This window comes from Fringilla coelebs, assembly GCF_963513975.1.
Source record: "Fringilla coelebs genome assembly, chromosome: 7".
NCBI classification, from domain to species: Eukaryota; Metazoa; Chordata; class Aves; order Passeriformes; family Fringillidae; genus Fringilla; species Fringilla coelebs.
The window spans coordinates 30,105,887-30,129,148 of NC_140035.1; the positions used below are offsets into that span (position 1 = coordinate 30,105,887).

Genomic DNA, 23,262 nt, shown 5'->3' on the forward strand with positions numbered 1-23,262 from the left:
TTTAGAGAAAGTATGAATTTCAGTGGGAGATGCAGCAGCTTGAATATAAGCTGTGCCTTCTCCCATGCTTCTGTCCATACAAACATTCCTCTGCATTCAGGATAAACCCAGCCTTGGCAGATACAGGAGCACCTCTGTATCACTGAGCGAGCAGAAGTGCTCTTAATAACTGAGGTTTGAAAAGCAATATTTACCTGCCTAGAAAGGTGACTTCTTACACACTTGGGCTGTCATTTTACCTTGTACCCATGAGTGTTAAGTGACTGTGAAACTCTCTTCTTGGAAATACAACAGCTGTAAACAAAATGTGCTATTAGAGTAGCTGTGGCAGTGCATGTCAGAATATTATCAGCGCTGAATCAAAATGCACTGCTTTGCCTACTGCTGTTACCACGAGCATTACATAATGGCAAAATATTTTTCAGGGGGGAAAAATTAATTAAAATTCTCTCCCTATGGTTTTAATCTCCTTCTTATTTTATCTGTGGCTTAAAACTGTGTCAGGTATACATCAAAAACACCCCTTCCCTAGAGTATTTAGTTTACAATTTCATTTAATAATGGAAGTGTGCTTCCATCCAGCTAGGATGGGAAAGGATTAAATAAAAAGCACTGTTCTAAAATCAAGTAACAGTAGTGCAGCCTGTCTCCATGCTCTGCAAATGAAGTAGCCATGGAAAAGCTTGTTATTAGTCTATAATATCAAAACTGATAAACTATTAGTGTTTTGTCAGGCATGATAAATGCTAACCATTTTCCTCTGCAGATTGCCTCAACAAGAACTGTGACTGTTTTTAGACACATCTGGCACTGCAGATTTTTTTTCTATCCTGCATTTCAGTGATTTAAAAGGCCTTGGCTGGGCAGAAGGATGTCAGCTGTTTGGTTTAAAATACTGTTATAAGAGTCAATAAGATTTAAAGAGGCAGTAGGTAAAATTCCAGCCTTGCTGAAAGTAGTGGGAGAATGGCCATCGAGTTTAGTGTCTTTGAGATTTCTCTATGGCTTTTTTGTCCATTTTTATTCTTAGTAAATTTTCCATTTCATAGAATTGCCCTTTCTTTTCTGTTCAGCTTCTCCTGCTTTCAGTATTAGCTCTAGGAGTGGGCACAGAGTTAAAATACCAACCCCTTTATTTTCACAAATGCCATCTTTACAGCCATCTTCTGTGGCACTGCTGCAAGACAATAATAACAGGTGTATAAAAATAGTAAATGCAGGTATTCATTTATTTTAAAAAAAGATGTTCTTAATAGACTTTTCTGTCTGTGCTTCAAAATGAGCTGTGTGACCAGTGATGAATCCCAGGACCTCTGGGGCGTAGAGAAGCTGTTCCATTCTTTATGGAAGGAAATTGCTGGGTGAGCTCTGCGCTTGTTTTCTGTCCCATCACACAGGGATGGCCAGGGGTCTGGAAGGAAGGGTTTGATGGGAGATAGCCACCAGATGCTGTCTGCTGTTGGTGTATTTGAGCAGGCAGAGTGGGCTGGGTCCGTGGGGAAGTGAGCCCGAGGGCACTGGAAGAGTTTGCAGTCAGTGGACAAGGCGAGGTGACAGCTCCGTAGCAGGGTCTTCAGTGTGCCTTGGAGGGTCTCCAGCAGCCCCTCAGGCTCTGATGGGCACAAAGTGTGTTCTGCAGCCTTTGGGGGGCTCCTCTCTGCATCTCAGAGATCTGCTACTGCCTGATAGACCTGCGGTAGTGGAGTAATGGGCAAAAAGCTTAAATTTGTGTGGTGACATTGGAGCCTTTTGATGCAAACCCAAGAACATGCAAAGGTTTTGGCTCTGTCCCTCCATTGCAGGGTTTCATGACAGATGGCAAAGAGTGTATCTTTGGTAAAATAGCAGGTTTTGCTGCAGTGACATTTTATATTGTTTTATCCATTTTCTCCTACACTTAAAATTGGACTAGTACGGGATATGTCTCCAGCTCCAGGCATGGGGAAGGATGCACACTGCTTGGTGTGCTCCTGTTTACCAAGTAGGAATTTCAAACATACAGTCTGCTGAAAGCCAACCCTCTGGGCAGCCACAAAAGATTTTAACAATACAGCTGGACTGATACAAAAAGCAAGGTTGTAGACTGTGTGGACCCATTGCCATCACAGTTTTACAATGCAGGACTCAGGGCAAAGGGGTGAGTAAAAATAGCATCAAACCATGTAGGATTCATCCCTCAGCAAGTGTAGTGTTTGATTTGTATGGAGGAGTGATCACGGGTTTGCAACATGCCAATAAAATGTTTCTGAGCATAACAAAACTTTTCTGAATAGCCTGAACAAAAGCAGTGAAAAGCATGGCTGAAACCATGCTTTTAGCCAACAACAGACATATCTCTGAGTAGTCACAGGCCATTCAGGGTCATGCTCTGGCAACTAAAATAACCAGGATATTCACAAGGGATTTGCCAGGCATGTGATCCAGGAAGTGTACAAAAATACCACATATAGGAGTCAAGTATTTTTATTTCAGTCTCCTATTTTCTCACACACACTTCCCCCAAAATTCTGCAGCTCTTTCTTTAGTTTCCTGGATGAATCCTCTCAGGCAGCATGTTTTTACAAGCACAGATGCTACCTTGGAAAAAAAAGAAAATAGGGAAGGGAGCCAAGTGGGTGTTACACTTCAGCTTGGCAGCATCTTGCCAACATGTGCCCCAAAAAAAAAGGAAAAAGAAAAAAAGGACTGCTTTTAGTAATCAAAACTGAATATAAAATCAGTGCAAAACTAGGACTGTAAAACCTTCAGAGTGTCAAAAGGACTGAAGGAAAGGCTTTGTAGCCAAAATGACATCCCTGACCTACTTGTCTGCGCTGTCACGTACCTGGGTAACCTTTTCTTACCCGTGCCTTCCATCAAACCTCTGACAATTTTGCCATTCATACTTGCTTTCAACTGTAATTTTTTGAGATTGTTTGAAGTGTGAACCCAGAAAGTAAAGTCTCCTAACGCCATGCTGGCAGACCTAAATATAAGCCAGAGACCTTTTCAAGCACCGCTTCTCTGTGGAAAACAATCCATTCAGACCTGGAGTTCCTATTGGAAATTAGGGAGCAGCCTGGTAATTGGATTAGGGTGTGCTTTTATGTGCAGCAGTTTCTCAAGAGGAAGTTCCTGCTTTGTTTCATTGATTGCCTGCCTGATCTTTCTGCCAGTAAAAGCCATGCAGGCAGCTGAAGGGGTGAGGATGGATGGAAAATGTGTTATGTAAGATGTGCCTGTTCTCTGAGTAAGATCAGGTGGATGCAGGTTCTAAGTGCATCTCCACACAAACTGGAAGCATGCTTTGTTAATCTACAGTTTAATTGCTTAAAAGCAATTTCTAGCAGTGTAGCCCTTACAATCTGGAAGAGCTGCTACTTGCACCAGTACTTGAATTCCTGCATAGGTGCCAAAGAAGGGGAAATTTCAGGACATCTGGGGTTGGATGTGCAAATTGGAGTCTACATTGTTCTAGACATTGGAGGGAAAAGGAAGAAACTGCATTTGTCTTCCACATTTCTAGAAGGGGTTTGGAAATACCAGATAAAATTTACAGGTGTGATCCTGGGAACATGCCAGGCTCAATCATGCATGGTACAGGAGTTAATGTGGCAGGAATTGCACGGGCATAACTTGGGGCATAGCAGTGCTGCTCCAAGAGGACTTCACCCCATTTCTCCAGTTTCATCATCCCCATAAAGGAAACAATATGTCCTAGGTGGGCAAGATGAATCCTGGTTTTTTTTCTGGATGGGCTCCCTCCCGTTTTTCTGCTGGAGCCCCCTCCAAGCACACCCTCAGCTGGGAGATGGAGCCATCATCAGTCATGCGACTGTCCCCCAGGGCAGCGCCAGCCAAACAATCCCGCTCCTTCCACACATCAATATTCCTGACACCCGTCTTCAAACTTAGGTCATGCATATCCATCTACTTTTCAAAAAGTGTCAGAAGGATACAAATATCCCTTCACTATTTTTAGAGCCATATCAAAAGTATTTATCAGCTTTCTGGCACCTCATCCCATTTGTCATAGTTGATGCTATCTACCAGTTGGCAGAGGAGGATGAGGTGCTCTAGAAGCGCAGTGGCGGATGGGTGAAACTCCACAGGCTGAGCCCACAGTGAAGGTGACTCCTGGGAGCTGTTGTGCCTGTTGTCACACTCAGGAAGTGCCTGTCATGGTCTTCTGAGAGCAGGCAGAGCCTGTGGCTCACGGGAGCAGCTCATCCCCACCTCGGCGTTTCCCAGCCCAGGGGGATGTGGAGGGAGCAGGGAGCTCAGGCTGGGAGCAGGCCTGAGCTGTGGGAGAGGAGGACAGCTGATGTCTGGTGACCAGCACGGGCTCTGCTGTCCACCAGCCCTCCCACAGCGCCTGGTGATGCCCGAGGAATGCTTCCCTCAGCACACAGCCTGGCTGTGCATCCCAGCTGCAGCGTGCACGAGAACAGGGCTCAGTCTGGGGATTACATTAATTCATACTGCTCGTGCAGGGTGGCACAGCAGAAGTGCTGAGAGTCGTGTTTTGCCGTGCACACACTGCCAACAGGAAACTTTTCCAGCTCCTCCACAGCACACACCTCGAGGCCTGAGCTCTTCCACGTGCAGGTAACGTGTTCATCGGCCTCATGCCACAGAACCGGGCTGTTTTCATAGCACTGTTGGATTTTAGAAGGCAATGTATTCAGGTTGAAACTTTGCCCACATACCATCTGCTACAGCCTTATCTTCTTTGACAAGAAAGCTGAATATATAATGTCCACTTGGCTTTCCTGGTGTTACATAAGGTTGTGGTTTTTGTGTTAGGTTTGCAGTTTCAGAGCTCCTCGGCAGCTCCTGCAGCATGCTCCTGCTCTTGTTTTCAAGTGGAAAATCAGTGACAAAAATCAATACCGTCTTCATAGCTATAATGAATGTGACCCACAGGCTTTTTTAGGATGACCACAAGCTTCCATCATATGTCTGAGGCCTATTTGCAAATATTGATTGGTATTGCAGATTATCTGTAGCCATTTCATAGGAAATCTTAAGGTCTTGCAGTTTTGCTCTCTGTGCTCAGTTTGGTATCAAAGGTACAGCTATAAATCACAAGACCCACCCAGAGACACTATTGATAGCTAAGGTTGCTGAATTGTGAAGATTAGGCAATTCAAGGGTTTTTTTAACTGCTTAAGGAGGATGGTTCTGTCAGCTCCAAGTGAGGGAAAGCACTGCTTCAGAATCGCAGCAGACTCTGTTTACTTGAAGTTGGGGAAAAAAAGTGGAACCTTCATATGCAAATGTATGGCATTTGGAAATGTCATATAGCCACATCTACATATAAATAAGCTGCTCTGGAGTGCTGCACTAGCCAGGCTGCTTTGATATAGAAATTGCTTAGTAGCACACAAAGCAGAAACAGCAGGACGCCACTTGGTCAAGTTCAGGGAGTTTTGTTCCTTAATCATCACATAACAAAGTTAACTAATAGTGCTGTGTCACTGCAGTGCTGGACTGGAAGGGTTGTGAAGAGCTGCTGGTTAGTGAGAATCATGTCTGTGCGCTGCTGGGGCTGTGCAGCAGGGATGGTGGTCTGTCTGCCCCAAAAGACAGTGCTAAACGTAGATATTCCTCTGGCAGCGTCCCTCCTAGCCATCCTCTGCAGATCCACGCCTGCTTTCTCTGAAGGAGACACAATTTGATTGAAAGAAGCATCTTCTGCTGCTAACATCCACACACTGGGGTGGTATTTCCATCTCTGTTTAATCTGGTACTAAGCAGTAAATTGAAACTCTCAGGCTTACTTTTTCAGAAAGAAGGACATAGAGAGGAGCCCTGATCTGGTTGTGCCTGTCCATTTTTTACCCCTTCCAACACTGGCGCTAATGAGTAGCTGGAGAAGGGGTGGAAGGGAGAGAAAACAAGCCCTGGGCTCAGCTGTTGGGAGGAATTTCTCACACCCACTCTGGGTGAGTGACACCCACTCTGCTCCTGCAGCGCCGCGTGTGATGGATCCAGCGCTGCCCCTCTGCCTTCAGGCACGCAGCCTAATTGGAGGGAACCTCACAAATCTCTGAACTGACACCAACTCTTCTTCAACACAGAATTACAATAATAATAAGGTTAACTCATCCTCTAAGGGCTCTGTCATGAGCTGCCTAAGGAGATCATGTGCAAGGAGATAAACTTTATTTCCTTACACTGCTGGTTTCTGAAGGGGGAGGATGCTGCTCCCACAGGGCCGGTGGCATCTCTCTTAGGCAGGAGAATCTGAGTGAAGGGAACGTCAGCAGCTTGCCAAAAACAAAGAAAAGCTGAGTTAGCATGAGGAGGGATTTAATCTATTCTAAGAATGGGGTTAACAAAGATTTATTCACTCCTGACACAAAAGAAGGCAGCACAAACTGGGCCCCTCTACCTAGGGCTTTGATAAACCCACAATACAGCCCTGCATCATGAAATCCCAACCTAGCAATGATTGCAGCCCTCAAGAATGGCCCTGGCAGTGGCTGCCTAAAGAGCTCTTTCTGTGTTACTTCATCCACAGAAGTGTGGGGAGATGGCTTGGGGACAGCTGACACACAGATGACACCGAGAGCCAGGGACATTGCCAGTCTGCTGGCCTGGGAAGTGGGGGTGCCACTGACACATGGGGACAGGCAGCTCTGTGGAGCTGCTGCAGGGAGAGCTCAGTGCAGCAGCCTCCTCTGAACATCCTGGAATCAAGTGTGGATTGAGAGGGAGAGCTCAGTGCAGCAGCCTCCTCTGGATGTCCTGGAATCAAGTGTGGAGTGCAGCATCAAAAAGCAGTGACTGCTGCTTTAGGGGTGGCCTCTGTCTGGGTGAGAGGTTGAATGTGGCAGGGAAGCAGAGGAGGTCAAACAAGGTGAGGCAGCAGCCTGCTTTACCTCCCTGAATGAAACAATCACCCCAGGGAGGAGCTGAGCCTAATGTGAGCACCTGGACATGGAGGAAATGCTGCTTTGGATCAACCCATTAGCCCATGTGGTGTTTTTTCTCTTCCAGTTTAGCTTATATTGCTGGGTGTTCCCGTTCAGAGGTGTGAGCAGTGGTTGCTGCCATGTAGCCACATCACTGTGCAACTCTGGGTTGTACTGCACCTTGTATTGCAGTAACTACTTGGTAGAACCTTCTTTGACATGCAGGAGCCTTGGCTTTTAGGGGCCTGTGCAATCTCTAGGGTAAGGCATCTGTGAATTCAAGGGGACAGCAGACACTGTGAAAAACAAGGGTAAAAAAAATAGAAAAGCAGTCCTGGTTTAGTTTTGAGTAGACAAATGGTCTTGTTATGTATGCAGGGAAATGATTAACAAGTTGCTTGATTTCAATCACTTTTCTCAAAGAAGGAAGATATATTCACAGATGTTGTAAAAAAAAAGTGCTTCTTGATTTCCAAAGTTCAGCAACAGCTTTAACATATATAGCATAGCCCCCATATATATGCTGACAAGCTGAAAGTATTCTCTTCTCCATTTGAACATCTGGGGATTATTAGTGTCTTAATTCATTGGTTTCTATTATTAATTATGGCAACAGGCTGAATAATTACTATGCATTGCTGCAAAGACAGTGCACAATATTTTTTTCGAAGTGCACTAGGACATCTTGCCATCATCTCAAACATAAAAAGCCCTAGATTATTTTTAAAAAGGAAAATGGATTTTATCTTATTCCAGGGAACTGATTTGCATAGGGACATTTAAAATTAATAAATTACTGTGTTCAGCAAGCCTATTTTGTGCCTGAGAAAAGAAGTGAATGTAATTTATTTCACCATGTTCCATTTCTTTTTTTCCCCTTGGTGAAGCAGCTAATATGGGAAGGGTATTTTTTTGCAGTTTATGTAGAAAAACTAGCTTCAAGTTTGTACTTGGAGTGGCTGCAGGAAGAATTTAGGCTCAGGCTGCAACATAGCGGTGCCAGACGTTTTCAGCTGACATTTGGTGTCTCATTTTCCTCTTGCTCTCAGGGAGAGTGGGCTGGTGAGCTCCCTCTTGAGCAGCAGCAAGCACTTCCTTCGGAATTCTCACTCAACGCCCACCCAAACAGTGATTTGCAGGCGAGTTGCTTGCACACATTTCCCTCATTGTGAAGAGGCACTCTATAATTGTAAAGGCAGGTTTCAGGAGAAGGGAACCTGAGGGGGGAAGGTGCCCCTGGGCTGCCCTGAGCAGCTGGCAGAGTTTGCCAAGGACAATGTGCCTTGGAGCTGGTCAGCAAAGACCCAGAGAAAGCTCTGCTCTCTCGTCAGAGCTGGGTCTGAGCTGGGATTTATCATGGCAGAAATGAAAGCCTGCCTAAGACTTCATCCCTAAATTGCTGTGGGATCTCACTTCCTGTTGGATGCTATTGAAGGGCGGAGGGGGGGAGTGCCAGCAAAGCTGCTAAAGCAACTCTGCATTTTCAGAGGAAGCAGCACCATTACCATGCTCCTCCTGGACCTTTGAACCATTCCTGCAGGTGTTCCTGGCCTGAGAAAGTTCCCTTTTACATCCAAAGAGCAGCAGTTGCTGACTCTGTGAAGACTGAAGATGAGTAACATAAATATTTCTAGGCTCATCCACAGGTTCAGATTCTCACCTGTAGTCAGTCAACTGAAGCTCTTTCCCAAAATTCAGAGCATCCCTGCCTTTGCTCCACAGGTGGATACTCTCTGCATGTTTGCTTTGATTTCAAACAAGAATTGCACATGAAATCTCTTTCATGCAGAGCAGAAGATCTGTCTCAAGAAGGCTCTCAGTGCTGTGCTCTGCAGCATCTCTTTGGGACCTGTCAGGGAGCTATGGGGGAAAATAGGCTTTCAAAAGAGGGTGAGAAGGTTAAAGACATACATTTGACCCAAAAATCCCTTTTTCTCTTCATGTGTCCTCTGATAATGTGATGTGTAAGGAGTCACTACTTCAATATCAGCGAGAGCTTCCATCTGCAAATTTGACTGACCTCAGCAGTATTAAAAGATTAAATTATTATTATGTAAGTCAATTCTCCTTAACCACTTTTTCCAAGGAGATAGGTGTCAAAATAGCTTCTGCTGTACATCATTCACTGTCCATCCTTATTTGATGAAATATCTGTGTCTGTATGTATTTTCAGTTCTTCCCTTGGTCCAGGGATGACTGTACACTAGGTGTTAACATTGTATGTGAGCCAGTATTTTCTCATATGGGCACAGCCTAATACTTATTATTTCCAAACCTCCGACATTACCTGCTGTACATCAGCCAAGATGCTAACATCAGAATTTATGGGCTGTGTATATTCTACTTTGCTTGCTTGAAATCACCTAGAAAGTCTCACTGATTCACACATGAAGAATGACAGATTTATCAGCCCTGCAGAACTAATTTTTAAGTGCCTGGCAGCCGGTTCTTGGATACAATAATGCTATTTTTGCCTAGATTTTTATTTTAATTTCTCTGAAGTGGATTGTAGGACCTTATGTCTGGAAAGAATTTTCTGGGCACTCCAGACAGTACTTCATATAATCCTCATCAAGGGCACTAATGGATTTATTCCTTTGTCAGCAGCACCAGTGCATGTGTTTGGTGGTGGAACAGAAGCTCCACGTTAGCTCAGATGGGAGCTGGGGCTGCCCAGAGAAGAGTCTGGCTGCCTTGTTTTCACCACCTGCAGGGTCACATCCTGCCACCAGGCAGGCTGCTCCAGCTTCTGAATTTCAGCTTGCACTGAAATAGTTACCTGAGAATCTTAGGAGTATACATTCAGCTTCCAAAGACTGAAGGAAAGCCATATAGCTAAACCAGAAATTAAACTTAAAATGATACAAAATATATTTGAAGTTATTCTTCTGAGCCGTCTTGATGAAAGACAGGAACAGGCACAGATATTAAGGAATTTAGACAAGATAGCTTTAAATAATTTATTTAACATTTCAGAAGACAATCCATCAGGGAAAGCAAGATCACTGAGTGGGTGGTCAGCCACACTGGGTATCTTTTTAGTTTAGCCCAGAGAAATAGCTCATCATCTGAGCATCTCCCTGCCATCCAGAGAGGTTGGAGAGCAAGGGTTCAGCGGGGAGACTTCTCCAGTGAGAGATGATAAGCTGTTTCAAGCTACACAAAGTAGCATCTGGCCTCCATGCACTTAAAAGTAACGTGTTTTGACTAGTGTGTCTTCTTTGATAGGCTATCATGTCATGTGCTGGCACTAACAAGGGATGTGAACAATATGAAATGTCATGTTAGGCTAAAGATGAAAAAAATGCTGCAGAAATGCAAAAGATGTTGGCTTCATCAGAGTGACTTTTTCTATCACAAAAGTGCTTCAAGAAAAAGATTCTTGAATACAATTGATCTGGAGGGGGAGGATGTATTTTTTTTCTTTTTTTCAATAAAAAGGACAAGCATTTTGAGATACGTGGCAGGAATTTCTTTTGTCCAGAGATAGGAGAGACTGATCCAGTCAGTCCAATCTTTACTTCTAGTCTTTGCAGCTAGCTTCTGCCTCCAATCCTGTCCATCACTAAAAGGTACAAGTCTGTCCTTCTGGCACAAATAAAACTTGCCCACATTGTTGCCAATAACGCTGCAGCAAGTCTAGTGTGTGAAGAGGAGCTACTGAATTTAACATTACTGAAACCTGAGTGACTTTGAATGTGGTCTGTGTCATTGCTTTATGCATACAGATCTGCTGTGCTTGGAAAAAAGTGGGTTTGTATTTAGCTTAGCTCTCCATAGGTGTGAGCTTGGTGTGTTAGAGGGGCTCCTTATTGTAGTGATACTGTACAAATTGCATCCAATTCTGAATTTATAAATAATCCCAAGTTTTTATAAATGTGGAAGTCTTAATTTGTTTCATTTGGGTTTAATTTTTTTAAGATATGTACAGTTCTTGTTTGCTTCATAACCTCAGCATGGTTTTTATTTATATCCTCTCTTTTTAGAATCAGTTTATAGTTCTTGTTCATGGTGATGTAAACCCTGTGATGCATTCATAAGAGTTAGTGTGTCATCAACAGCTGGATTGCTGAAAAGTGCTCAGGTCCTCCCAGAAATGGGAGCAGTCAGTTTTAACATGAAGGGACTTTTAAAGCATGCCTGGGTGCCTGGGTCTCTACACTGGCTCCAAAAGATGGATTTTGAAGTGAGAAAAATAACCTGTTTGGAGGCAAGGAAATTCTCAGCGTGAACAAAATGATGTTTTTATTGTGGTCTGTATTTCAAGTAAACTAAAAATGTGTTTTTCCCCCTCTCTACCTTTATATAAATCCCTGACTCTTTTGGAGGAGTCATCAGTCAAAATGAGATACAGATAATTGGTGTCTAAGTTTTGTGGGCTCTTCAGAGACAGGTGACAAGTGTTCCTGTATGAAGTGTTTACCCTATGAAGTGTTTATCCTACAAATGCTAGCAAAGCTTGAGCCATCTCATTTTAGATTCAGTGAAGCATTTTCCATCACAACATTATGTTTAGAGGTGTAATTACAAGTTCTGCATGATCCTGGGTTTACTTTAAAGTGTGCTAGAGACCTTGTTGAAGAAAGCATGGTTTCTACCCACACGATTGCCAGCCCTACAGCCCACACACAGTGAGGGCATCTGCACATCCAGATAGGTCCTGGTCTCCCTTTCAAGGCCCAGGTGAGTCTGTCCTGAAAGTTACAATTTCCCCCCATCTTGAAGTGAGCCTTTAAAAAAGAAAAAAAATTAAACTAAAGAATTTCATACCATTTCAATCACCCTGCTGGCTGATCTGAGAGAGGAGGGGTTCTTGCACTGAGTGTGATGCACAGACATGGCAGAGGTACCTCAGTACCTGAGGAGGAGCAATCAGACACACACACACACGTGTATGTGCACACAGAGCAGTCTCCTGTTCTTCAGAGAGGAAGCAAACTTCCTCTGGTAATGGAGGATTTGAAGGAAATGGCACGATGTTTTCCACCATGGAAAAAAAGAAGTGTATTAATAAGGATCCCATACTTCTTGCTGCAGTTTCCTGGACAGAAATAGATTTGAATGTGGGCCACAGCAGAGGTGAAGCACACCCAGAACCTGTCAGGCACAGTGCACAGGTGATCATTACATGGGTATGGAGTCCCACAGGTCCTGAGCACGTTGAGATCTCCATGTGTGCCATGGGCAAGTCCATTGATAGCTGACACATCACACACATTTATTCTGTCTGGGGGATTTCCAGGACATACTGGAACATGCATGAAGGGGTGATAACTTTGTGTGCATATTTCACGTGCTGGTAGCCAGTGTCACTGTTAGAGGGTGATAGGTAGCCAAAAATGTTTAGTGCCACACCAAATGGACCTGTGTTCCCAGCTTTTTCAGGCAGCAGCAATTCCTGAGCAAGCTGTCAAAGGAGGTTATACCATACCTGTAACATGGCTCCTGTCAGCACATCCTGTCTGTGCTGTCCCAGAGACAGCTGTCAGCCCCCAGCCCAGGGATCCTCAGTGCCCCCATGCCCTGCACTGCATGGTCCCCAGCACCTCACACAGGGAACAGGGAGAGGCACAGGGCTTGTGTTCAGCATATGTGCATTTGAAAAGGTGCAGTAATGGCCCAGAGTGCAGAGGTCCTGAAAATCCTAAGGATGAAAGAGAAGCTAATGCTGTCAGCAGGGACACAGAGGTTGCCTGTCATTCTCATTTGCTGAGAGCTGGTGCTTGCCTGTTTTCACATAAGGACAATATAACCAACTTTATTAGTGCAAGTGGTTAGAGACTCTTACAACTCTCCTTGGACAGCAGCGACAGAAAAGAAATTCATTATGAAAATCTGAATCTTGGATCTGCTGCACACACTTTTCCCAGAGGTGGGATAATACCTAAGCATGCCTGCTGCTGGCATGACTGGCTTGGAGGCAGAACACAAATTGCAATTGTTTTATAACACTCGGGGACTTCCTTTGGAAGATAAAAATGCTTCAACTTATTTGCGTGCAAGCTACATTTCCTCAGACATCCATCATGAGATTTATTCTTCTGGTTTTAATTAATCATGGCTAGAAGACACTATCACAGAAAAAGGAGTGTTAGCATTTGAGATAAGTATTGGTTAAATGGAAGAATTTGCCAAAGTTACCCAGATTAATTAATACCTTGGTGGCCTACAAAATTCATGTGAGTTCATGGTGGTAACACTCTGTGTTTCAGCCTGTGAAGTTGAGCACATACCTGTTTCAAAACTAAATGAAGCCTTCATTTTCCTGGCTGCATGAAGGGATTTCCCAGAATTTGCAGCCTCAGTGGCTCTTTAACTGCTGTAGAAGTACACTCAGAACATCAAAGTAGTTTAAAGTGCTGGATGCTGTGGGATGTGGAGGAGCCCACTGGGCTTTGGGGCATGGGTGTGCAGCACTGATGATAAACTTCAGCTCTGGACTCCTGCTCTACTTCAGCCATAAAATTGTTTTTCCATATATGTTCTGTTGAATTAAAAAATGCAGAATGTATATTACATGCAAGTGTCCAGTCTTTTTCCCAACCTTGTCTCAGTTTGAGGAGACAGTCTGTAAAGTAAAACAGAAATAATCAGGTATTTTGCATGTGCTATTCTGTCATCAGATTTTGAATAGTCACGTTATTTTCTCAGGTGTCTCGTTCACTGTAACTTGACAGGAATTATAAAAGACTGAGACAAACCCTTGCAAATCTCACCAGCCTGTTTGAAGGGGCAAACCCTCGCTCTTGCTTTCCGTGAACATCATCTTTCACATCCTGTTCTTCTGGTTTTCCTTCCTTTCATATGTTGAGTTCTTTCCATCATCCTAAATGGTCAGGTTAACTTTCCCCTTCACCTGTGTTCACAGAGAATGCAAATAAACTGGAAGAAAGTGCAAGAGGGATCTACATCCCTTGTCCAGAGCATTACAACGGCTTCTGCATGCATGGCAAGTGTGAGCACTCCACAAACATGCTGGAACCGTCTTGCAGGTAACCCCTTCTCCCACCAGCAAGGGGAGGCTACACACGTGGAAACACTGACTTACAGAAGCACTTAATCTGGATCAGCTATGGAAAATAATGGCAACCATGGCCCTTTGTGCTACAAAATCCATCAGACTTAAATTATTCAACAAAGTCCCAAAAGTGTATTGAGTTATGAGCAATGTTAATTGACTGTAAAGTCGTCCAGTAACCTTCAGTTATATTTAGATGTGTTTTTAAAAGCCCTTCACAAAGCACTGAGACCTCAGGAGTGCCCTCCTCAGCCTGAGGGAGAGGAGTGCCACCAGTGTGTGTCCCTGCTCGTGGGGCAGCTGGCTGGGGCAGAGGTGGCTGCTTCAGCAGGAGGGGATTTTGGGGGAGGTTTGGGCAGGGAGGAGGGATATAGTGAAAGCACTGTAGTGCTCCTGCAGTGAATGCCTCCCTGCACAGGGGCAGAGATTGCTTCTCAAGTCCACACAGTGGCCAGGTGGCTGGAAAATGACTGTTACACGTGAAGCACCATTTTCCTGGGACCCTGGGATGGGAGCACAAAGATACACACCAGACTCTCCCCGGGGCAGAACCTCAAACCAGCTTCTCCCAGCTCACACAAACAGCCAGGACACATTTTGCTCTTTGCAGCTTCTGCATTTTAGGTGCTCCATTCAGCTGAAAAATGTCATTTCCTCAAGGTGCTGGCAGCTGTGGGAATGCAGGGGAGGAGAAGCAAGGAAGCACAAGGCTTAACCCATCAGGGTTAGTGCTCCACTAACACACCTGAGAGGAGCCCAAGCCATCTGTCTCAGTCCCTGACAGTTGCTGCTGCCATTGACCTGGATTTTCACATCTTGCTTGGGCAGTTAAGGGGAAACAGGGCAAGAGCTAGAACTGTAAAAGCAAAATCACAGAGCAAAGTGGAGATGTCAGGCTGCAGCAGGGGAATGGTGAGCAGTGCAGCAGGCAGCATCAGGATAGATGGCTGCAGCATCAATAGAGGGGTTTTTTATAGCAACCAGACGAAATGTAAATGATGTATCCACTTTCAGGAACATCTAATCACATTTCATATGGAGCCTGGATGATTGCTTATCACCTCCTTAGGGGTAATCTGCATAAGGAACCACAGCTCGATGGCTTTTCACCCTCCCCCACCTCCCCAAAGAAAGGGAGAAATCTAAAGTATGTTGTACAAGGAACTAAATGGGTTCTCATCACAACGTGCAAGTAGTTCCACTTGAAGCCAGTTATGTCTTGGTCCCCTGGGCACCTCCTGGCACTCTCACAGCGTTGTTCACTCTCACAGACCTTGGTGACACTGAGGACCACACGAGGTTGAGCACTCACTGATACTATCTCTGTGGGAGCCCGTTCTGCAAAAAAAAAAAAAACACATAAGCTTATGCTTCAGCCACTAATTTTTTTTTCCAGATACAATTTTTTTCCAGCATTCTTTGAAAGCAGCAGGTATAATGAGGGAAAAATATGTTTTATTTCAGATGCGATGCCGGCTATACTGGACAACACTGTGAAAAAAAGGACTACAGCGTTTTATATGTGGTTCCAGGTCCAGTACGATTTCAGTATGTCTTAATAGCAGCTGTGATTGGAACCATCCAGATTGCTATCATCTGTGTTGTAGTCCTTTGTATTACAAGGTCAGTATCTCTGGTATTTTACAGTAGAAAGAGAAAAGACTTTTATTTTTCCTGCAATGTGCACTGATTATACCGATTTCTGCAGTGACACTACTGATAACAAATGCTATTTAATTCACCAGCAAACAGAAGATATCATCTGGTCCAGCCAGCCAGTGCTCCTTCATTATTATGACTGATTTTTTACTTCCATCTTAATCAAACTTAGGTAGCAACGGTGCCTACAGCAAGTGAAGTTCTCTATTTTGTATTCAGATGCTTGGACAAATATTGTTCGTATAAATAGGGGAAATATAAATACAGCAGCTGGATCAACACTTAATAAAACTAATCATATCTCCATCTGGTTTCCTTAAGGGCCCATTCCCTTAGTCCTAATCAGGCAAAGCATACAGACTTTTAAGCCTGTTTGCAACCCTGCTGATTAAATGATTTCATTAGGCTTGAGTGCATGTTCAAAGGCACTGCACATGTCTTAGGGTCTTCCATATATGATGTACTCGGGGTTTTTTTTCTTCAGTGAGGAGCAGAGGGTTGTGTGAATAGAAAAAACCCCGGGGTAGTTCAGAATGAGAGGGGTAAATGCAATCCTTCCCCTCCATGTGCTGCTCTACTCCCCCACTTGACTGTGTCACTGTCTCTGGGAGGGCTTGGGGTAAGTTCTGAAGGTCAGACATCTCCAGGCTTCTCTTAGAAATCACAAGGTTAAATTAATTCAGCTAGCAGCACTGATAAATCCCTCTTTAAAAAATTATTTTCTTTTTAAAATTAAAAAAAAAGGCAGGTATCATGCCTCCATATATAATAAAATCTCTATTTCAGTCCCTGTGTTGCACTACCTGGCTGTAAGACAAGTGTAGAGCATTTGTTCCTGGAAAAGACCCAAAAAAAACCCAAAATTCATAAATCCTTCTCTGGCCTAAAGGCACAAAACAAAACCTTTTTTAGCCAGAGTCCATCACCTGAATGGCAAGTACCAAATGAGGCAGTAGATTACAGGAGGTGGTATTCACAGAGGTAATTCAAACAACCAAAAATACAGCGTGTAGTGAGAGAAGGAAAGTGGTGTAGTAACTGATAATGGAATAAATGTGTATTGTTTTGTCAAGTGAGTCTAGTTTTGTCACCTTGATGCAGTGAGCAAAGTACTTCAGACTGAAGAATGAAGACAGGGAGCTCTGAGTGATCTGGTACTGTAATGCAAATTACCTGTCACACTGTTTTCATACAGAGACAGTACCTTTTCCCCCACACTTTGTAACCAAGTCAATTTATGATCTTTTGACTTTTTTCTGTAATGCATGTAATTACTGCAGAGCATCCTCCATCCCAGCATAATGATTTGAGATGCATTTGCAGAAGTGTGCTCTTAAGTGGCCTAAGAGAAATCCGCATGACAAGAGAGCGTTGTGGCAGCATATGCATGAGCAATTGAGTTTTTGAAGTTCTCTGCTTTGGAGAACCTGACTGTACTGGTTTGAACTCCAGAATTCTTGAAAGTCCTGAAACCCTGAATTCTTGAAAGTACTGAAAGCACCTTGCCAGGCTCCTGGGAAGGGAGGCTTCACTCAGAGGGCATTACAGCCAAATTGTTTGCTGCTCATTTCAGTGCAACGTCAGCTAATTAATTAATCAAGCAAGTTTGGTGCACTGCATCCATGTGAGCCTCACAAAACTACCACTGTAATCTTCCAGCTATCATTACTGTTGTTGCTCTTAAAAATTTTACCTGTACAGTGGTGCAGATCTCTGGGGGTGTCCTCCATTGCTGGCAACTTGTAGGGCTGTTGTTGCACAGACACTCTAATCTGAATAAACAGGCTGCTGAGAGCTGAGGTTTGCTCCTCTGCCTCCTGGGCACTTTGCCCTCCAAGTTGCCAGCATTACCATTTCTGCAGCCACACAACCAACAGAGTCAGAGGATGGACTCAGCTGAAAATGTAACCAACAGAAGTGATGATGACTGGGGTTCAAGTGACTCGGTGCTTGGCTCTTCATCACTAGTGCCAGCAATGGGAATAAGTTTCTGAAGAGTAGGGAACCAGAGGCCAAGAGGCACAGTGAAGCATAGTCTGCCCAAGGACTTTTAGCTTAGAGATAAAGCCAAAAAAGAAGCAGTGATTAAAGTGAAGGAGGATGGCAAATAATACAGGTATGGCCTAGTGTCATAAGGATTCTCAGCAGTTTTCTTTGCAGCTTTGCATTTTTAGTGCTTCCCTAATGTTTAGTCACAGCAGCTTATTTATGTGAAGAAATAACTTGATTAAAAATGAATGCATAACGTGTTTTACCTGCTATGAATCACATTGTGAGTAACTCGAGCTCGGGAGCAAAGCCTCAGTGGAGGGAGGGAGGGCAGCCTGTGCTCCAGTGCTTGGTTTACATCGATGTCACTGCTGTGCTCATAAATGAATGCACCCCCCACACAGTGCACTACAAAGGACTTTTGATTAAAGAGTTAAGGACCAAGGAAAACCTATCAGTCAGTTTTAGCAGATGATTAAGTCTCAAAAGCTGGTTAAACGCCAGTGCTCCCCTTAAGAGCCCCCGCTGCACTTCAGACACAGCCCACCTGTAAATGCTGGAGCATTGTGTGTAAGCAGCCTGGGGCCTTCCCAAGCCCCCAGCCATGGGTAATGTACAATTGAAATACGGGCATTTTTGGTTCAAAGATGCTTTTTCATCGTTAATTGGAGTAATCTCTACATTTGAATTGTTTTCTCTCGGGCTTGAAGCGACTCTGTAGATACTGTCAGTGTTGCTTGGGGAAAGTGCCTATGAGATGTTCATCTCCTTGCTTCCAGCTCCTGGATACCAGGAGCAGTTGGTATCCACCATGCACAGCTGCATCCCCTGGGATTGCTGACCATCCTCATCATCCCCCAGACACCTGGCTCCTCCACATTTCATAGAAAATCAGTCTGGTTGTGCCCACTGTGCCCCAGTTCCCTAAGCTTACATCACATGGCTGGGGCAAAGCAGGGCTGTAAATCCAGAGCTGGGGGGCTCGGGGAGCAGCCCTGGGTGTTGTTGGGGCTGTCCCAGCCCGTGGAAGTGTCCCTGGCCGTGTCCTGCAAGCCCCAGGGGAGGGGCCGCGCGGGGACAGCGGCCGGGGGCTCTTGGCGATGCTCAGGGAACCAGCCCGTGCTGCCAACAGCAGCTCCCTGCCTCACTCCCAAAGCCTGATGGCCTTTCCAGGGAGCTCACAGTGAATAATGAGTTTGTCATGAGATCTCAGACCGGCTGAAGTCTGCCTGGGTTCCGTAATGAAAGCTCTGCCGTGACCCCCAGAGCGCAGGAGAGGCAGCCTGGTTTTTCCTGGAGTAATGATAGCAGCCTACTTCACTGCTTCCCAGGAAGGAACCAGGCAAAATATAGCCCACAGCCATACAGCTTCTCAGGAGGGGGTGGTCCTGGTGGCTTAAAAGTGAGGCAAGTCAGGACAGTCTGACCCATATTTTGCTAGACACTTACATAATTGTATTCCAGCATTTTTTAAAATGCTTCCTAAGTTCTTATGCTCCTGTTTAGCCCTTCAGTTGATGTCACAGAACTATAACATCACTCCCATTCAACAGGGGGGAAAAAGGACCTTTTTTATTTTATTTCACTCTGTTCTGCTCTTAGTTACTTGACACAGAGCTGCAGGCAAGTGCTTTAAGCTCTCACTGTACTGAGGTGGGCTCTCCCCAGTGCATAAGCCATAGGGTTTTACCTAATGCTGCTGAAAGCCCTCCTGTAACAGAAGAACAAGTCATTCCCCATACAAAGGGAATATTTTTCCATGCCAGTGTCATCTGGAATATTTTGGGGCCCTTTCTCATGGCACTCCAAGAGAGTGTTTCAGTCTCTGTTGTGCAGCTGCCCACAGTTTTTGCCATAACCACCCTTGGCTTTCAGCTGATTAGAACATCCTGGGGCTACACCTGGGATTAATCTTCTCCATGCTTTCTGCCTGAGGGTGCTTTTCCACGAGAGGACACCAGAAACACACCATTAGCTTTCCATTAGGGAGAAATGTGGCATCCCCTCAGCAGGTGCTGCTGCAGGTGAAAGGTTGGAACTTGCCCTTGCTGAGGGACTCTGGAGCTCCTGAGACACAAGGGGTTTGCCCTGCAGCTGTCCAAAGGAATTTCAGCTTTGGGGCTTTCCAGCACAAGGGCTTCCCACAGCAAGCCAAGCAGCCCTGTAAGTGAAGTGGCTGATGGGCTGAGCAGGGAGCATTCCACGGAGACTCAGGGGGGCTGCAGGCACTTAGGGCCTCGGAAAGGCAGCCCCTGCAGCCCTGTGTGAGCACCTCACAGGCCTGGGACACTGGCCAGGTGAGCACGGGGCCATCCTGGACCTTCCACCTGCACCTGGCTCAAAATGAACCCATTGTTTAAAGCTGAACAGCGCGGCGGGCTTGGGATCATTGCAACGCAGCAGGAGTGTCCAGGGTTCAGGAATCCAAACATCTCCCTCGCCATAATTTTGTTCACAGTATTTTTTGGGGGTTGTGGTGGCTTTTTTTTTTTGTGGTGCCATTGCCATTAGCCAGCTGGTTTCATTTCATTGAGGAGGAAGCACGCTGAGGGCTGGAGGATGCCCCTCTCACCCTCGCATCTCTCTGCCCCTGCCACCCCTGGAGCAGATGTGTTGCTAAGAGCTGTGTATTCTCACAACTCTCTTTTCCAGGAAATGTCCCAGGAGCAACAGAATCCACAGACAGAAGCAAAACACAGGGCACTACAGTTCAGACAACACAACAAGAGCATCGACAAGGTTAATTTAAAGAGCGCATGTTTCCACAATGGCAAAACTAACTGCAGAGAGCTTGGACTACAAAATACAGTATTATAGACAAAAGATTAAGACAAGATCTACACATGTTGCCTTGCATTTGTGGTAATCTACACCAATGAGAACATGTACTACAGCTATATTTGATTATGTATGGATATATTTGAAATAGTATACATTGTCTTGATGTTTTTCTGTAATGTAAATAAACTATTTATATCACACAATATAGTTTTTTCTTTTTCATGTATTTGTTATATATAATAAATACTCAGTGATGAGAAAAAAATTGCCTTTCTTAAATTTGCTGTATCTCATAGCTGTGTATAGTCTTGGGATTTTGTGTATGGACACTAACAAGTCTCTTTTTTTTTCTTTTTCCAGTTCTAGTGGCAATTTTGAGTCTACTGAACTCAGTAGTAGGGTTTTGAGTTGGTCCAAGATCAGCGACAATTATGGATGTGGGAAAGGTGAAGAATAATTTAACCTACATTGAGGAGGGATAAAATATTTCAGATCCGGAGTCAACTACATTTCATCAGCCTTCTTCTCCCATGCCATCTATCTTTACTCTCCCATAGCTTAGGAAGTCTTTGCCTTCTAAATTAAATCCTAACCGAAGGGGAAATGGAAATTCTCGGTAACCGCGATGAGAGTGTCGGGGGTAACATTTCCATTTGGGATGGAATTAGGTGTCTGTCAAGGTGAACCCTACGAGAACACTTGGCAGAATCTCCAACTCTGGTCACTGGAGTGAGTGAAAATTGCCTCTCACTCTTGATTGAAAATTATTAGGTTAAAAAAGTTAATAACATAATAACAGCTGAAATGCCAGTCCCATTTGCACCTCGTGAACATGCTGATATAATTTATTTTTTCAAAGAGAAGGTGAAAAACACTCAGAAAATACCTTATGAATAACTTTATGGGTGACCCTACTCCATTAAATGTAATGAACCCAAATGTTGGCTATACCTCAGGAAAATAAGGGCATGTGTTTTGTCACATCCACATGATGGACAAGATGCAAAGCTATTTCTGTGATAGCTGAAACTCTCCAAAGCGCATCCTTTCCAGGAGCCAATTCTGCTCTAGTTTGTGCTGTGAATTTTGAAGACAGCAGAGTGAGACTGCAGGGCAGAGTGGGGTAACATCACTGCTGCCCTCTGCACTGAGTGCCCCAGCTCAGTGCCACTGAGTAGCAGAACTGAGCTAAAGAGCCCTGTAACAGCAGTCACCGTGCTGCTCCCCTCCAAAGAGACTTTGCCCAGGCAGAACGTGCCCAAGACAAGAGTTAGGAGCATTCCTCACTGTCATCACCACGTCAGAGTCAGACCTGGGGTTACCTGGGATGATGTCTCATGAGTGTGTTTCCATTTCCTGCTTCAGCATCCATCTGGTCACTCACAGCAGCCACCACCGAGCCCACCAGTGACAGCCCACCCGGCCTGGGTGGGCACGGGTGCAGTGGTACTGCCCCTCTAACACAACTTTGCTCTTCCCCTCCCTACCCCAGCCTGCTTTAAAGTGAATCCATTGCATGATGTTCACACGGTCTCAGTTTCTGTCTTGTTCTGGGTTTCTTGGCTTTTTAAAGGTAATAAAAGGTGATTGGCAAGAGATGCTTCCAGACACCTGGTCTGTGCTGATTGATGGGAGTGGGAGTGGTGCTTGCCCAGGCAGCGGGGCAGATGGTGGCACAGGGCAGCTCTCTGGCACTGGGGTGCTGGCCCTGCAAGGACTTTCTGCTCCCTGGAACTGTAGGCTGGGCCAAGGCAGGAGGAGAGGGGGCCATCTAGCCAGCCCCTGCTCCTCAGCCCTCCCCCCAGCTCTCCAATACTGGATCCTTGATTTCAGATTAGCAGAGTGATAGAGTGGGGCAGGAGTGCACAGCAGAGGCTGAGAGCAGATGTGACCCTGGCTGGCTGCAGCAGAGGGGTGTTTCCAGGCTCAAACTCACTGCAGGATCCTCCTCTCTGTCCCACTCTGTCCTCTCTGTCCCACTCTCTGTCAGGTTTTGTGTCCCAGGCTCAGCTCAGCCGGGGGGCTCTGACAAGGAGCGCAGGCCAGGCACAGCAGCGTTGTGCTGCACAGGTTTGGTGGCACAAGACCCCCTCTAGGGAGACTCTGCAAGCTCTGTAACTCATGCCCAAGTGGCATTACAATGTCCCTGCCGAGACCCCTCCACTGCTACACCTGACACAGCGATGGCAGCGAGGTGGAAGATTAGGCTGAAAGAGGCAAACGTAGCCCCACCCTGCAGACACCCTCCCTTTGTGCTTCCTGAGCAAAGAGTTGGAGTCTAACAAGCATCAAAACCACATATTTTGAGCCAATTCCAAATGTCAGTGTCAGTCCCCCCAGTGGGACTATCAGGCCTGCATTGTTTATGTTGGTAGCTTACATTAAATACAAAAATCCAGCATTAGCACATACACATTGCCATGGAGCTATAGCAATAAACCTAATTAAAAAGGCAAAGTTTGGCCTGGACAAAAATAACACAGCATTGCTTAGGAGTGAAAACAGGAGTCTGACACACTGTCTCCAAACTTCCAAACGTTATGAGCCTGCCTTTCACGGAGCAGTGGCACATTTAATCCCCAAACAGCATTTGCCAGGTGTCATTAGCTGCATCCTCAGCTGCAGGGCCTGTCACAAAGGCTCACACCTCCCCAGCAAGGCCAGTGTTTAAATACCTGCTGCAGGCAGGAGGGCAGAGAGGGGAAAGGGATTTTTATTTTAACACACAGGGCAAGTCCCACCTCTTTTGGTCTTTCAAACTTGACCTTCAACACGCTGGCATGGGCACACAGTCTGACAGCAACAGTGTCTTGGGGTCGTGCGTACAGGAACAGAGATTTCTACCAAAGACATTTGCAGAAGCTACAAAACACAGCAGATTTGGAGATGTGGACTTTTCCTTTTCTGAAGGGGCTG

At 45.2% G+C, this 23,262-nt stretch overlaps 1 protein-coding gene across 1 annotated transcript in view; it reads left to right on the forward strand.

The window, feature by feature from the left end:
* The window catches only part of TMEFF2 (transmembrane protein with EGF like and two follistatin like domains 2), a gene marked incomplete at both ends in the record, with an annotated part of 123,641 nt that extends 102,838 nt beyond the window's left edge, over positions 1 to 20,803 (forward strand). Inside the window, 4 exons of the mRNA XM_084209134.1 lie at positions 13,768 to 13,891; positions 15,382 to 15,540; positions 20,218 to 20,304; positions 20,707 to 20,803. Of these exons, the coding sequence (XP_084065260.1) occupies positions 13,768 to 13,891; positions 15,382 to 15,540; positions 20,218 to 20,304; positions 20,707 to 20,803 (467 nt within the window). The remainder of the gene's footprint in view (positions 1 to 13,767; positions 13,892 to 15,381; positions 15,541 to 20,217; positions 20,305 to 20,706) is intronic.
* Positions 20,804 to 23,262: the final 2,459 nt, after the last annotated feature.